This window comes from Arvicanthis niloticus, chromosome 26 (genome assembly GCF_011762505.2).
Source record: "Arvicanthis niloticus isolate mArvNil1 chromosome 26, mArvNil1.pat.X, whole genome shotgun sequence".
NCBI lineage: Eukaryota > Metazoa > Chordata > Mammalia > Rodentia > Muridae > Arvicanthis > Arvicanthis niloticus.
This window is the reverse complement of record NC_133434.1, coordinates 24,994,746-25,012,135: the sequence shown is the minus strand read 5'-3', so window position 1 is coordinate 25,012,135 and position 17,390 is coordinate 24,994,746. Positions and strand designations below refer to the sequence as shown.

Below are 17,390 nucleotides of genomic sequence, written 5' to 3'. Positions count from 1 at the left end.
ATAAACTTTTGAATCTCTGCCAGTGATGCTAGATTTATTCATTCATCAAGTATGTAGGCGCACTTCGGGACAACTATGATTAAATGAGCCACAGTCTGGGATTGGAGATAGAGTGGTTTAATATGTACTTCTGTTACTAAAAGCAAGCTTTTAGAGTAGGAACTCTGTAACATGTAATTTGTTTTCCCTCATTAATTCATTGATTTGCTAATCTACCAATATTTAATTTTCATCAGTGACCCACTGTTTAAGTTGTGACACAGTGTACCAGACGAGCAGAGTATTAAAATGAGCAGACATGGGGATAGATTCACCCTCACGTGTGTGTCTGTAAGGCATGTAAATATGTACATCTGACATGTAGTATCTGGCAAGAAAGGCCATCTGGGGATTTGAACTAAGCTCATGCAGGCAGCTCCTTGAACTTCTTGATCTGAGACTGCATTCTTCTACACTTGTAAGACACACTCCTGAAGTCAGAACAGTGTTTGAGGCTGAGTTGTGTTTGCAAGTTAAGTTGCGAGCTCTGGTCTGTCCAGTGGTCACTGTGTACCAGCCCCAGTTATAAGTGTTTCATAAACATTTACTCATTTAATCTTTCCAACAACCCTAACAGGAAGGTAATACTATCATTCATGCCTTAGAGCTGAGGAGACTGAAGTTAACACTTCAGGAAATGGCTCTATTTCCTTTGGAAACTCCAGATAGAATCCGTTCTTGGCCTGTACAAGCTTTTAGGGGGTATCTGCATTTTCTGGCTTCTGGCCACTTTTCTCCATCTTAGAAGTCAGTCAGTCTATGTTCTACCCCTCTCTGTTACATCTTCTCCCACCTCCCTCATAGAAGACCTAGTGATTACAGTGGCCTGCATGAGTAATCCAGGGTGACCCCCTCCCCCATCTCAGCAGTTTGAAGTCTCCCCTTGTAATAATGGATTGGCAAATAGGAATTATGATGTGGGCATCCTTGAGAGAGACAGACCTATTATCCTGATTATCACAGCAGGCTAATTGCATTGTTAAAATGAGATGTGAAAATTAACTGAAGTACTTTTAGATTCTAAAATTCTTAGGTGACAAAATTTTTTTTGGGATGTCTCACATAACAATATTTGACCTTGAACTACTGCCTCTACTCTGGGTACTGGAATTGTAGGCATATGTCACCGCACCTTGTTTATGCTAAGCATTTAAGGTTTGCTTTTGTGAATATAGTTGGTCTATAAAAAGATGCTACTTTTTTGGCTCTTTTTAAAAATTCATCTTTTTAAATTGAAACTAGATTTTTTTTTTTTGGTGAAAATCTTTTCCACTCTGAGGGCTGCCATTTTTTCCCTATTGATGGTGTTCTCTGCCTTACGAAAGCTTTTCAGTTTCATGAGGTCCCGTTTATTAATTGTTGATCTTATTGCCTGAGCTGTTTGCGGTCTGTTCAAGAAGTTGTCTCCTGTGCCAATGCATTCTCCACTTTCTCATCTGTCAGCTTCAGTGTATCTGGATTTATGCAGGGTGATAGATACAGATCTATTTACATTCTTCTATACTTCTGTCTAGTTAGACCAGTATCATTTGTTGAAGATTTTTTTCTTTCCTCCAGTGTATATATTTCTGGCTTCTTTATTAAAAAAAAATCAGGTGTGTGGATTTATATTTGAGTCTTCCATTCAATTCCATTGATCAACCTATCTGTTTTTTGTTTGTTTTACTGATTCACTTAACATCTCACTCATTACCCTCTTCCATAATCCTTCCCCCATTCCCTTTCCCCTTCTCTGAGCAGGTGGGAGGGAGCCTCTTGAGTATCCTCTCACCTGGACACATCAAGTCTCTTCAGAGCTGGATGTATCCTCTCCCATGGAGGCCAGACCAGGCAGCCCAGCTAGAAGAACATATCCCACAAGCAACAGCTTTTGGGATAGCCCCCACTCCAGTTGTTCAGGACCCACATGAAAGTCAAGCTACACATCTGCTACATGTGTGTGTGGAGGCCTAGGTCCAGACCATGTGTGTTCTTTGGTTAGTGGTTCAGACTCTGAGAGCCCCAAGGGTCCAGGTTAGTTGACTCTGTTGGTCTTCCTGTGGAGTTCCTATCCCCTAGGGACTGCAATCCTTCCTGCTATTCTTCCATAAGAGTCCCCAAGTTCCACCCACTGTTTGGGTGTGTATGTCTACATCTGTCTGAGTCAGCTGCTAGGTGGAGCCTCTCAGAGGATAGCCATGCTAGAGTCCTGTCTGCAAGCATAACAGTGTATACCCTTAATAGTATCAGAGATTGGTGCTTGCCCATGGTATAGGTCTCAAGTTGGGCTGGTTATTGGTTGGCTGTTTCCTCAGTCTCTGCTCTATCCCCCATCCCTGCATTTCTTTGTTTGCTTAACTTATTCTTGTTTTCTTGAATTTCTTGTAGACAGGATAAATTTTGGGTCCAGAGTTTTGTAGGTGGGTTGGTGTCCCTATCACTCCACTGGGGTTCTTGCCTGGCTACAGGAGGCGACTTTCAGGTTCCATATTCCCAATGCTGTGAGTCACATCAAAGGTCACCCCCATTGATTCTTGGGTGCCTCCCTTATCCTAGAGATACTCCCCACCTCTATCAGTTGCAGATTTCCATTCATTCTTATGGCCATCTGGCCATCTCTCCTGTCTTTCCCCACACCTGATCCTGAACCTCCTTATTCCCCTCCCAATCCTTTCTCCCTCCTAGTTCCCTTCCTCTAGCTGCCTCTTATGGCTATTTTATTCTGCCTTCTAAATGAGGTTCATGCATCCTTGCTTGTGCCTTCCTTTTTGTTTACCTTATTTGGGTCTGTGGAGTGTAGCATGGCTATCCTGTATTTTATGGCTAATATCCACTTAGAAGTGAGTACATACAGTGCATGTCCTTTTGGGACTGGGTTACCTCACTCAGGATGGCATTTTCAAGTTCCATTCATTTGCCTGCAAAATTCATGACTTTGTTTTTAATAGCTGAATAATATTCCATGGTGTAGATGTACCATATTTTCTTTATTCTTTAGTTGAGGGATATCTACAACCTGTCTGTTTTTATGCCTATACTGTTTGGTTTTTATTAGTATTGGTTTTATAGTATAGCTTGAAATCAGGGATGGTGATATCTCTGGAAGTTCATTTATTGTACAGGATAGTTTTAGCTATCCTGGGGTTTTTTTGCCATATAAAGTTGAGTATTGTTTTTTTCAAGGTATGTAAATAGTTGTGTTTGAATTATGATGGAAATTGCATTGCTTTTGGTCAGATGGTCATTTTTACTACATTAATCCTACCCATCCATGAACATGGGAGATCTTTTCATTTTCTGATACCTTTTCCAGTGATTTGAAGTTTTTATCATACAGGTCTTTGACTTGCTTTGTTAGAGTTACCCCAAGATATTTTACATTATTTGTGGCTATTGTGAAGAGTGTTGTTTCCCTGATTTCTTTCTGTGTCAGAGGGCTAATATCCAAAATATATAAAGAACTTAAGAAACTGGACATCAACAAGCCAAATAATCCAATTAAAAAATGGAGTACAGATCTAAACAGAGAATTCTCAACAGAAGAATCTCAAATGTCAGAGAAGCACTCGAAGAAATGTTCAGTATCCTTAGCCGTCAGGGATATGCAAGTCAACATGACCTTGAGATCCCATCCTATCTGTCAGAATGGTTAAGGTAAAAACCACTAGTGACAGTTCTTGCTGTGGATGATGTGGAGAAAGGGGAACACTCCTCCATTGCTGGTGAGAGTGCCAACCTGTACAGCCACTTTGGAAGTCAATATGGTGTTCTCAGAAAATAGACCTACTTCAAGATCCAGCTATACCACTCCTGGGTATATATACTCCAAGGATGCTCTATCCTACCACAAGAATGCTTGCTCAACTCTGTTCATAGCAGCTTTATTTATAATACCCAGAAACTGGAAACAACTCAGATGCCCATAAACTGAAGAGTGGATAAAAAAAAATGTGGTACATTTACATAATAGAGTATTACTCAGTTATTAAAAATAGTGGCATCATGATTTGCAGGCAAATGAATGGAACTAGAAAAAAAAAGTCATCCTGAGTGACATAACCCAGATTCAGAAAGATAGACATGGTATGCTCTCACATATGAATGAAATTGTAGTTGAAGTGGCAGGACAAAACAAACAGGTATGGGGGATCACAAGAAACACATACAGATGCAGGGACACACACATTCGTACACAGAAATCCTGTACGAACAAACCTGGAAACATAATCTACACATTCTGTGCAACTCTCTAGCTGTGGGTCTCTATTTGTTCTCATCTACTGCAAGAGGAAGCTTTTCTAACGATGGATGAGCAAGATACAGATCTTTGAGTATAGTAGATTATATCATTAGGAATCATTTTATTGCTATGTTCCTTTAGCAGAACAGTAGTATTTAGTTTTCTTGTAGGACCCTGGGCTATCATAGTTTCAAGTTTTTGGTCACCAGAGCACTGTCAGGGGTAGGTTTCATCTCATGGAGTGATCCTTAAATGCAGTTGGATATCGGTTGGTCCCACAAGCTTGATGTCACTATTGAAGCAGTGTATCTTGTATGCAGATTGCCATTGTAGACTGAATAACTTATAGCTGGGTTGGTATTTATTTCTCCTTTGGAGGCATGCAGTGTGCTTTCCAGCACCATGAACACTAGTCAGTAGGGATGAAGGCTCTAGGTAGGCACCTTTAGTGACTTGTGTAAGTGTTATTTTCATCCATAGGGACTTAGCGTCAGTCTGTGGAGAACAACTGTTCTAATGCAACCTCATAGCAGTTTCAGTAGAAGTAGGAGTAAATGGAATGCAGTGTTTGGAAATCACCTTGTGTTTGAATTTTCTGAAACTGGTGTGCTATTTTTTTTTTTTTTTTTAGTGTCCTTGTACTCATTTTCCCCTTTTAGAAAAGGTTTATTTATTTTTATTTTATGTGTATGCATGTTTTGCATCCCTGTATATATATATGTGCCTGGTGTCCCTAGAGACCAGAAGAGAGCATAGGATCCTCTGGAACTGGAATTACAGGCAGTTGTGAGCATCCCTGTGGATGTTGGAAACTCAACCCAGATCCTCTGTAAGGACAGCAGTGTCATCCTACAAAAGGTTTCTGTCTGATCAATAGATACGACTGTTTACTGATTACATGCAAATAAGATGATTTTGAAAACATTACAAATGTATTTCCATCCATTAAAGCCAGGAAAATAAAACTAACATTAATCTTATTTTGGATGTATGTACACTTAATCTTTTTATAATATATTTTAACTAAGTTTTTTAAAAAACAGGGTTGCATTTAAACAGTTTTTATTTTGCTTTCAGGATAATGAAGCCATTGGATCCTGTTTTTAAATTTTCATATTTTATTTATTTTAGTTTTTCCATGAATTTTTATTTTTAAGAGATACCACATTAAAATTTATATCATTCATATTGATTTTTGTGATGCTTTTGAAGTTCTGTGCTTCACCCACATCAACCTAGTTTTGATGTTACCCTGCACGGTAGTATAAACTTGCTGGTTGAAACTGAAGTTATTTCTATTGCTGAATGAATTCCTTGGTTGTAGGTTGAATGGGATTCGAACTGGCAAACTCCTTATAGTGCTGATAGAGAGTTGTGGGGAGAGAAGACAAACCCTTAGCTGGAATTTGTATTTGTTCTTGTGATAGTCTTGGTTATATGTTGGAAAATACTTGAGGAACTTACAGAATCACTCATAATCAGATTTTCCCCTAGACCAGCAGATCAGTCTCTGTGCATGGGACCTAAGCATCAGTGATTGAGAAAGAATCAATGTACAGCTGAGACTGAAAATTATCAACCACAGAAATACTGTGTGTGTGTGTTGCTAATGTAACCCAGAGCCTTGTGCTCACATGGTAAGCACTCTACCATTGAGATACACCTCAGCTTTTGACTGAAACTCACTGTGTAGCCCAGGCTGCTCCTGAACTCCTGATCCTCCTCCCTCAGCATTCCGAGTGCTGGAATTAGAGGTTTATTGTGACTTATGGTTCCTATTGCTGTGACCAAAAGCAACTTGGGAAGGCAAGCATTCATTTCATGTTACAGGTCTTAGGTCATATTTCATCACGGAGTGAAATCAGGCAGGAACTCAAGACAGGACCCTGGAGGCAGTGAGTGAAGCATAGCCATGGAGTAGTGCTGCTCACTGGCTTGTTCTGATGGCTTGCTCAGCCTGCTTTCTTGTAGAATCCAGGACCACCCGTTGGGGGGTCACTGCGCCATAGGTCTAGGCCCTCTCACATGTATCACTAATCAAGAAAATAGCCTACAGGTTTGTCTAAAGGCCAATCTGATGAGTCCTTTTCTCAACTGAGGTCCCTCTTCCCAAATAACTCTAACTTGTGTCATGTTGACAAACATTTAACCAGGACACCCAGGTTACAGCAGCAACACATCTTAAACTTATATACACATGAATCTGGAGATATTGTTAACATGTTGTTGCACAGTACACATTCACAAAGTACTATCTTGTTGCTATTGGTATGTTGATATGCTTTGAGTAGCAGTCTTTTTTTTTTTTTTTTTTTTTCTAGAGAAATTCTGGCATTTTTAGCCTCACAGGTTGTAGGTCACAGCTGAGCCCAGTTTTCTTTTTTTCTTTTTTTTTCCTTCTAAGCTTACCATTTTATTTATTTTTTTTTAATTGGATATTTTATTTAATTTCAGATGCCATCCCCTTTCCCCATTTCCCCTCCCTAGAAAACCCCTATTCCATACCCCCTTCTTCTTTTTGCTTTTATACAATTTTTTTTTTTAATGTTAACCAATGGCTTTATAAATTTGGTAATGCTCAATATCAATCAGAAGTGTAACCTAATACCCAACCTAGATATACCAACTATCTTTGACTGGCGGAGACATGTGAACATCTGCCTCCTTGTCTGCTGAGCCCAGTTTTCAATGGATAAAACTAGCAGAATGACAAAACCACTTTTTGGTGTTTGAGCTAACACTTTAAACCCTGACTCTGGAGTGAATGTATTCATGTCAGTTGGTTCAGCCGTACTTAATCACCCATTTTATCTCTCATGACTTATTTACCAGAATCTATCCCAGTACACATTTTTTTTGGGGGGGGGCAGAGAAAGACACTGCAGATGAGCACTGAGACATTCAGTTATTTAAAGGTTTTTATTTAAAAGAGATGGCTTCTTGGTGAGGGTTGGGGGAGAGACCCATCTCAGTATGAAGTTTGGGGAGTTTTAAGAGATCCAGAAGTTAGCATCATGTTTTAATTAAAATATTGTTATATCAAGAGACTGCCCTGCCTGTTAGTCAAAATCTCTATATATTATTTGGAGAGTTGTACTTTCCAATGGTTTTAAACATCCATATGCCATACACACAGGCATTGGGTTAGGTCCTTATCCCCATTCGTCTTGAAGACATTGAAATAATTAAGTGCTTTGAAGTTACAGCATTTATGTTAATATCATCAGTTTTTCTAAGTTTGCAACTTTAAAAACAGAAATGAGAATGGAAATTTTATGTATTTTTTGAATATATTAACTGCTATTGTCAATTAGTGATTATATGGGTGAGTTGTAGTGCTGATGATGCCATCATATTGATAGTAGAGTGGTAATTTTGTTGACCATTGACATTTTGCATTTGTTGTTTACAGAAACTTATCGGAGAAGTGTTTAACATTGTGAGCCAACAGTCCACTGCTCGGCCAGGCTGCATCGTTGAACTGGATGCAATCACTGACCAAGTAAAAACACTTTTCAGTTGGTGATCTTATATGCTGTATTTGATTCTCTTCATTCCAGATTGTTTTCTATATATATTTTCTGGTTTTAGTGTAATTATCATTTGATAAAAATCCAGTGTCCAGTGATTCCCAAAGTGTGTGTGTGGGGAATCTTCTAATGATGTAGGAGTTACTGCCCTCCAGCTGACTTGTATCTGTCATTATTTAAAAGCAGTTTGAAACTATAACCTCCGTGTCTATGTGCTGAGGGCAGACATAGCGCAGCTGTGCAGACTGCAGTTGTGCTTTCTCTTTCCATGTTAGCTTTGATTTCAGCTCAGTCGGGAGGAAACAGCATTTGCTTGCTTGGGCGTCAGATTGGGTATTTTTATGAGATCCATTAAAATGCAGATGAATGAGATCTCAGCATATACTCTTACTTTGGGTTCAGTCCTTTGTGTAGTCAGGCTTCCTCTCTACCTCCTACCTGGGAGAAGAGAGTGGTAAAGTCCATTATCTCTGTACTGATTGTTTCTTTAAGGTTATGTTCATGGACTGAGAGAGAAAACATAGGCATTTAAACAAAAAAGATTACTTTGATGAAGTAACCATGTATTTAAAACAAAACAAAATGAAGAATAAGACAAGTATAGTTACTCATAATCTTCTATGGTGCTTGCATTCTTAAGGGATATAAAGATATTTCTACCTATATGGAGAAATTACCACATCAGCTTTTGGTAGCAGAAGTGGGGCTGTCAGACTCAAGTTACTGATGATGCCTTCAAGGAAATCGTAACTTTTCTGTCCTCAAGTTGCATTAATGTGCTTTAAATTCAACTAGTTACTTTTTTTCCCCTCCAGACAGATCTAGAAGAGTGGGTTTCCCACATGGGTTGGTCTCTTTACCATGGATATTTGTGTGGTCCACTCTCATCTAGTGTTCCTTTTCTTTATATCAGATTTGTTTCCCATCTGCTTCTGATTTTCAGTATTACAAGGGTGGTAAAGTCCAACCACTAATAAATGATAGGTTTATACATCTCAAGAATTTAAAACTCAGTGTAAGTTTGTTCTTATACTGATCTCTGTCTCTTCATCTCTTTTCTTCCTTCCTTCCTTCCTTTCTTCCTCATTTTCTCTTCCCTCTATAAATATTTCTGTCAATTCCCTCTTCCCTGGTTGAATCCTCTTTTTCTCCCTCTCCTTCCCTGATGTCCCTTTGTTTGTGTTTGAGGCAGCAGCTGTGTGGCTGGAACTCACTGCCCCGACCTCCTGAGGACTGGGGCTGTCTCTCTGTGCCATGACCATGTTCTCTGACTCTCTGCTCATGGGGCTATCTTCAGTTGGTCTCTTTCCCTTGGGAAGATGACCTTATTTTATAGAGATTTTATATTCTTATACCCCGACAGACAAAAAAAAAAAAAAATGTTCCGAACTTTGATCCATTTTTTATGGCTTAATGTAATATTATAGCCCTTTTATTTCATTCCATGTAAGGAGACGAATTTCTCTGAATTTTTATGATTGCACTTCATTAATTTAGTGCCAAGCTAATCAAAACTGCTTTCACGTATCTCATTTATAGTGTGGTTCAAATACACAGCTACTGCATGTGTTTCAAGAAGACTTCATTATTGGATATAAACCACACAAAGAAGATATGGAGAAAAAGGAAAAGGAAACAGAAATATTTTTCCAACCATCACAAGGTATGTTTTTTGAGGGAGGCAGGGTGTGTTTATTAGCTGATGAAGGGTACTGACTCACTATCATTCCAGACAATAAAATCTCATCAGGAAGAACAGAAAGTGAGCTTGCTTAATCATTAAAAAACCCCCAAGCTTTCATTACATGTGGTGTTCCAAGGTGGTCACTCTGAAGCTTTGGGCAATTAGCCAGCTGTCAGAGGTGCTTGTTAGTGCTGGAGATGGTGGGCTAAGAGTGCCAGCTTCTCTCCCAGAGGACCCATGCTTGGGTGTCAGGACCCTTTTTAGAAAGAAAATAGGTTTTCTGTAAGATCTTTCAAAACAAAGAGTAAAATGTTTAGTTTCAACATCAGAATTTAGCACCAAGTATTCTCCTTTTAGAAATTACAATTTTGTATTTATAGAAGTCATGCTGTATTACAGTGAAAAGCCATGTTCTTTTCTAAGAATTTATCCTCTATAATGAGTACCACTTTAGTTTACAAAGGGTTTCCAAATACTTATTCCTCTTTAACATACTTCTTATGCCTCTGTCAAATTAAGCCAACAAAAAGCATTTTCTCTTCTGTGTGTAAAGTTTCTCTTTGGTCTTCCACTCAATTTTATAACTGTTTCTTTTTTTACATATATTTTATTCACTTTACATTCTGATCACTGCCCCACCTCCTATCCTCACTCCCACAGTCCATTCTTCCCTTTCTCTTCTCTGAGAGGGTAGAGGCTCTGACTTGGGTATCCCCCCAACCCTGGCATATCAAGTCTCTGCAGAGCTAGGCACATCCTTTCCCACTGAGGGCCAGATAAGGCAGCCCAGCTAGAAGAACATATCTCATGTATAGGCAGCAGCTTTAGGGAGAGTCCCTGCTCTAGTTGTTGGGGTCCCACATGAAGGCTAAGCTGCTCATTTGCTACGTATGTGTGAGGGACCTAGGTCCAGACCACATATGCTTTTTGGTTGGTGGTTCGGTCTCTGAAAGCCCTAAGGGTCCAGGTTAGTTGACTCTGTTGGTCTCCTTGTGGAGTTCCTGTCCCCCTCCAGGGCACCTTAGTCCTTCCACAGACTCTTTTATAAGACTCCCCAAGTTCCGTCCAATGTTTGACTGTGGGTCTCTGCATCTGTTTCAGTCAGCTGCTAGGTGGAGCCTCTCAGAGGACAGCCATGCTAGGCTCCTCTCTGCAAGCCTAACAGAGTATCATTAATAATGTTGGGGATTGGTGCTTGCCCATCGGATGGGTCTCAACAAGTTGGCTGATTATTTGTTGCTCATTTCCCAGTCTCTGATCCATCTGCCATCCCTGCAGTTTTTGTAGACAGGATAAATTTTGGGTCCAAAGTTTTTCGGGTGGGTTGGTGTCCCTATCACTCCACTGTGTAGATGTGCCACATTTTCTTGATACATTCTTAGTTGAGGAACATCTAGGTTGTTTCCAGTTTCTGGCTATTGTGAATAAAGCTGCTATGAACATAGTTGAGCAGTTTTTCCTGTGGTATAGTGGGGCATCTTTTGGGTATATGCCCAGGGGTGTTATAGCTGGGCCTTGAGGTAGAACTATTCCCAGTTTTCTGAGAAACCTTGAGAAACCACTTTGATTTTGAAGTGGTTGATCCAGTTTGCACTCCCAGTAGCAGTGGAGGAGTGTTCCCCTTGCTCCATGTCCTTGGTTGAATAGTTTTTTAGGTGCTTCTTGGCCAGTCAAGATTTCTGTGCCAAGAATTCTCTGTTTAGTTCTGTACCTAATTTTTTAATTGGGTTATTTGGTTTGTTGGTGTCTGACTTCTTGAATTCTTTATATATTTTGGATGTTAGTCCTCTGTCAGATGTAGGGATAGTGAAGATCCTTTCCCAGTCTGTAGGCTGCCGTTTTGTCCTATTGTCATTTGCCTTACTTTGTGGGTTCTTTCTTCCCGTCTTCTCCCATCCCGCAATACTAGATAGGAGAGAAAAAAGGATAGAAAGGAAATAAAAGACATCCCTGAGTAAAGTTGGGGGCCAGAAAGGGGGAGACGTTATCACTAGATTATTTCTTGCTGGTTAGGGTTGTTGAGGACCTTGGGAAAAGTTTGATATTTAATTCTTCTTTTCCTTGTTTCTTCTTTGTGCACAACTACTTAACAAACCACAATCAACAGTAAACAACAACCAGTCAACCAAACAAAACAACAAAACAACAAAACAACAAAACAACAACAACCCACCCTGCCTCTGGGACCCTAGCATTTATAAATGGTCCCCAGAATTCAATGTCACACAGTCACAGAAACTATCTGCAGCTGGCAAAACCATGCTCTTGCTAGAGCATGAGGTGAATCACAGTCAGCTGCTGAGGTCAGTCCAAAGCAGCCCCGTATTCCCATACCTGGGATCAAAATGAAAACATATTTCTGTAATATTTCTTTGTTTTTCAAAGAGACCAAAGCTCTAAAATTGTCATTACATGGCTGTTCTTGGAAAGAATAGCTAGGTCTTCTGTTACTGCAATGAAACACATGACCAAAAGCAAGTAGAGTAGGGAAAGGTTTATTTGGCTCACAGTTTCACATCACAATTCATGACAAAGGAAGCCAGGGGAGGAACTCAAACAGGGCAGGAACTTGGTGGCAGAGGTGGATGCAGAGGCTATGGAGAGCAGAGCATGCTTACTGGCTTGCTCACCATGCTTGCTCAGCCTACTTTCTTATAGAACCTATAACCACCAGCCCAGGGATGGAACCACCCACAATAGCCTGGACCTCTCCCCATTAGTCACTAAGTGAGAAAATGCCCTTGCTGGATCTTAATGGAGATAGTTTTTCTTTTTTTTTCTTTTTTATCCCTTTCTTTATTAATCATTTTATTTGTTTACATTTCAAATGATATCCCCCCTTCCCTGGTTACCCCTCCACCAACCCCCGATCCCATCTCCCATACTCCCCTCCCCTTTGTCTCTATGAGTGTGCTCCTCCATCCATTCACCCACTCCCACCTCACTGGTGCCTCTAGCATCCTCCTACACTGGGACATCAAGCCTCCTTCCCCTCCCATTGATGTCAGATAAGGCCATCCTCTGCTAAATATGTATCTGGAGCCATGAATCCCTCCATGCATACTTTATGGTTGGTGGTTTAGTCTCTGGGAGCTCTGGGTGGTCCAGTGAGTTGATATTGTTCTTACTATGGGATTTCAACCCCCCTCAGCTCCTTCAGTCCTTTTCCTACCTCTTCCATTGGGGTCCCTGAGCTCAGTCCAAAGGTTGGCTGTGAGTATCTGCATCTGTATTGGTCAGGTGCTGGCAGAGCCTCTCAGGGAACAGCCATGTCAGGTTCCTGTCAGCAAGCATTCTTGGCATCAGCAATAGTGTCTGGATTTGGTGTCTGCAGATGGGATGGATCCCTTGGTGGAGCCGTCTCTGGATGGCCTTTTCTTCAGTCTCTGGTTTTTTTTTTTTTTTGTCCTTGTCTTTCCTTTGGACAGGGACATTTCTGGGTTTAAAATTTTGAGATGCATGGGTGGCCCCCTCGGTCAGCTTGGGGCAATGCCTGTCTACTGGAGGTGATGGTTTTTTCCATTGAGGCTCCTTCCTCTCTGACTCTAGCTTTTGTTAGATTACATAAAACTCCAGCACAGCAGGCAGAGATGCTGGACCCCTGAGTCATCTCCCCAGTTCCTCACCTGCATTTCCAAAAGAGGCATGTTTGCTTACATCCCCAAGCTAGTGGAATAAAGAACACTCAGAGTCATATAATAAGTAGTTTATGTGTTATTTGCCTAAAATACTGGTATTTTTGTTTTTTTTAAAAACTGGTTTGACTCCATAGCCAAACTTAAGTCCACATAGTTTTATGTGCATGTGTATATTGGGGACTCAACTCAGGTACTCATACGCGAGAAGCTCTTACCAACTGAGCCAGCTCCCCATGCCAAACTTTTCATTCTTAAAGATAGTTTGTACAGCCCAATATAGATCTCACTTTCATTTTTAGAGAATATAGTTTAACAAGTGTAACAGGAATAATGCACTCAAACATGAAGTTCCTACAAGCTTCTCTGTGCCTTTACTACTGCCTCCCTCTCAATCACATTTTAAAATGATATTTCATATTAGGAAAGCAGTATGATTGAATAAACTGTTTCGTTCTTTCATTTTTTAATTATTTATTGTGTGTCTGTGTGTCCCATGGCACATGACAACATGGTGTTCTAGTGATTAAACCTGCCGTTTCCAGACTTGGCAGCTCCTTTACCCTGATCCACCTCACTAACCTTCATGTTTAATTTTTAGTGCCTGATTGATGGCCTATCTTTGGATTCGTTTTGTGTTTTTAAAATTTTAATTGTTATTTATTATTATTGTCATATTATTATTATTACTGCTATTACTATTATTATTATTGTTATTATTGGTTTTTCAAGACAGGGTTTCTCTGTGCACTCTGGCTATCCTGGAACTCCCTCTGTAGACTAGTTTGGCTGTGAACACAGAGATCCACCTGTCTCTGCCTCCCGAGTGCTGGGATTAAAGGTGTGCACCACCATCACCCGGCAAATTTTTTTTTCTTTTTTTTTTAATTAGATATTTTATTTACACTTCAGATGCCATCCCCTTTCCCCATACCCCCCCTTAGGAAACCCCTATCCCATGCCCCCTTTTCCTTTTTGCATTTATACATTTTTTTAAAATAATGTTAATCATAAGCGTTATAAGTTTGGAATTGTTCAATCAGAGGTGTAACCCACTGACCAACCTAGATATAACAACTATCTGTGACTGGTGGAAATACATGAATATCTGCCTCCCTGTCTCCCCCCTCTTTCTCTCTTTCATCACCTAGCTTCTCCTCTCCTTCTTCTTCTCCTCTTCTTACTCCTTTTCTTCCTCTCAGTACTCCTCCTACCTTAGCTCCTCCTACACATCACCCTTCCTGTTAAAATGAAACTTTTCTCTCAAAATACAATTAGAGCATAATTATGCCAATTTGTACTAGTGAGGTACAAGATAGTCCTAATACCCCGTCCATCCTTTTGTTGACTAACCAGCACCTCTGTCATCTATCCTAACTAAAAACATTTAGTTCTGAACCTGGCTTTAGGATGAATGTCAGCTGACAACCATCCACTCAAATCTTTTCTCTTACGGTAAATAGCTATAAGTTTTCAACCCTGTCAGAAATCCAGAATGACTGAGTTAACTATAATTGTGGGAAGCACAAAGCATAGCTTCTAAAACTTAGCCAATTTATAGAGACCTCTGAACACCTGAAAAGCCCCTATACTACCAAACGTTGGAGCATCAAATCTTCAGCCTTCTGGCCCTTAATCATCTGACAGACCTTGGTGATGTAGGATTATTAAGGACTGATTACTCTGTCTAGGCAGATAAAATCAGTCGACTATTCTGCATGTGTGTCCTTTTCTGGACAGTAATTTGTCTGTAGATGGAGAGAGGCAATTCTTGCCTAGTGGCTGTTACCACACAACTGGAGTAACTCCAAGGATGCTCAAATTCTTCTTAGAATCCATGACAGGAAGCTGTCAGGAGCAGACAGGTCTCTAATCAATATGAACATTAATATATAAATATTTGTAGCGTCAGTTCTATGGACTTCTGATGTTTTGAAAACCAACTATCCATGTAAAGTAACCTGGACTGTTGTCTGTTCACTCCTCTCAGCTATTTCTAAGTAAAATATGGAAAGCACCCTAACAATAAACTCAAAAATATGAATTTGCTATAGTCCCTTAACTCATAGGTTAACCGTGCCAAATCAGTTAAAAAAATTAAAAAAGGGCTAGGTCTAGGCATTGTATTCCTAAATGTGTTATACAGGCACAATGCCCATGAGCGTATCAATATTCATCTCATTTTTATATTAATAAGAGACTCGTACCAATGAAAACCTTAAATTGAGATCAAAGTAAATTTTGTACCATTTAAGAAATTATAACTTCATCTTGATAATAATTATACAGATTTCTACCAATAGGTTATGGCTATGCAATAAGTCCTAGCTAATCCCCCCTGTTCCAACAGAACCACTACTTGTCCCTAGAAAGACAGACCATTATTAACCACCTTAGTCCCCAAGCTCAGGGAATAGGGGCACTGACTCTTCTTTAACTTCTTCAAGCTGATTAAGGGCGTTGAGATATTAGAAGAGGGGTGGAGGGAAGAGTAAGTTGATAAGCCTCTGATGCTGTGTCTTTACTGAATCCAGATGGAATTCCAGGACATCGGAGGTTTGGGCAGGTCTGCTCAGTATGCTTGATGAGTAGATACACCAAGGCTGTGTATTCTGCAATATACAATTCTCAGAACAAGTTTTAGTATCAAGAAAAAAAAATTTCCCACCCCCAGGTGGCTGACATTTATTTTTTTAAAGATGTTGGTTCTGAAGACTTTTTTTTTCCCCCTCTTGTTAAAATTGGTTGTAGTATTTACATTTCAGATTTTATCCCCTTAGCCTACTTCCTCCCACCACCCAGAAACCTCCTATCCCATCCCCCTCCTCATGCTTCTATGAGGCAGTGACCGCACCTACCCCCCCTCACTATCCCCTCCCCGCCCTCACATTCCCTCCCCCCACTGTGTGTTCATTTTTTTTTTTTTTTTTTATGGGACCAAGAAACTCCTCTCCCACCTATGTCCAACAAGGCCATCCTCCCCTACATATACCTCTGGAGTCTTGGGTCCCTCCCTATGTGTTCCCAGGCTGGTGGTTTAGACCCTGGGGGGCTCTGGTTGTTTGGTATTGTTGCTTTCCACCTGTGGTCACTAACCCTTTCTGCTCCTTCAGTCCTCTCACTAAGTTCTCCATTGGGAAACCCCTGATCATATCATTGGTTAATTGTGAACATTGTCCTCTGAGTGTGTGTTAGTCTTTGGCAGACCTCTAAGGAGACAGCTATATCATGTTCCTCACATTATGCACTTCCAGCCATCCACAACAGTGTTTAGCTTAGGTGGCTGTACATGGGGTGAATACCCAGGTGGAATGGTCTCCTGATGGCCCCTCCTTCAGTTTCTGTTCCATGTTTTGTTTCCCTATTTGCTCTCTTGAGCATTTTTGTTTCTCCTTCTGAACTGAGGCATCCCCTCTTGATCTTCCTTCTTTATGAGCTTCATGTGGTCTGTGGGTTGAGTCTTCGCTAATCCAAGCTTAGGTTATAGTTTCCCTCCTTATGTTGGAGTTTTCCACCAATTATTCTTTGAAGTGCTGGATTTGTGTTGATATACTGTGTAAATTTGGATTTGTCATGGAATATTTTGGTTTCTCCATCAATAATGATTGAGAGTTTTGCTGGGTATAGTAGTCTGGGCTGGCATTTGTGTTCTCTTAGGGTCTGTATGATATCGGTTCAGGATCTTCTGGCTTTTATGGTCTCTGGTGAGAAGTCTGGTGTAATTCTTATAGGTCTGCCTTTATATGTTACTTTGCCTTTTTCCCTTACTGCTTTTAGTATTTTTTCTTTGTTTTGTACATTTGATGTTTTGACTATTATATGGCGGGAAGTATTTCTTTTCTGGTCTAAACTATTTGGAGTTCTGTAGGCTTCTTGTATATTTATGGACATCTCTTTCTTTAGGTTAGGAAAGTTTTCCTCTATAATTTTGTTGAGGATATTTACTGGTCCTTTAAGTTGGGTGTCTTCCCCCTCATCTATACCTATTATCCTTAGGTTTGGCCTTCTCATTGTGTCTTGGATTTCTTGTATATTTTGGGTTAGTAGCTTTTTGCATTTTGTATTTTCTTTGACAGTTGTGTCAATGTTTTCCATGGTATCTTCTGTACATGAGATTCTCTCTTCCATCTCTTGTATTCTGTTGGTGATACTTGTGTCTATGACTCTTGATCTTTTTTTTAGGTTTTCTATCTCCAGGGTATTGTCCCTTTGTGATTTCTTTATTGTTTCTACTTCCATTTTTAGATCCTGCATGGTTCTGTTTAATTCCTTTTCCCGTTTGG

General features: G+C 40.1%; 1 protein-coding gene across 4 annotated transcripts in view; it reads left to right on the top strand.

The window, feature by feature from the left end:
• Dmxl2 (Dmx like 2) overlaps positions 1-17,390 on the top strand; it is a 144,472-nt gene that overhangs the window by 67,508 nt on the left and 59,574 nt on the right. For all 4 annotated transcript variants that reach the window (XM_076925250.1, XM_076925249.1, XM_076925252.1 and 1 more), the window contains exons 14-15: positions 7,671-7,760; positions 9,328-9,451. In XM_076925250.1, coding sequence (XP_076781365.1) covers positions 7,671-7,760; positions 9,328-9,451 — 214 coding nt within the window. The remainder of the gene's footprint in view (positions 1-7,670; positions 7,761-9,327; positions 9,452-17,390) is intronic.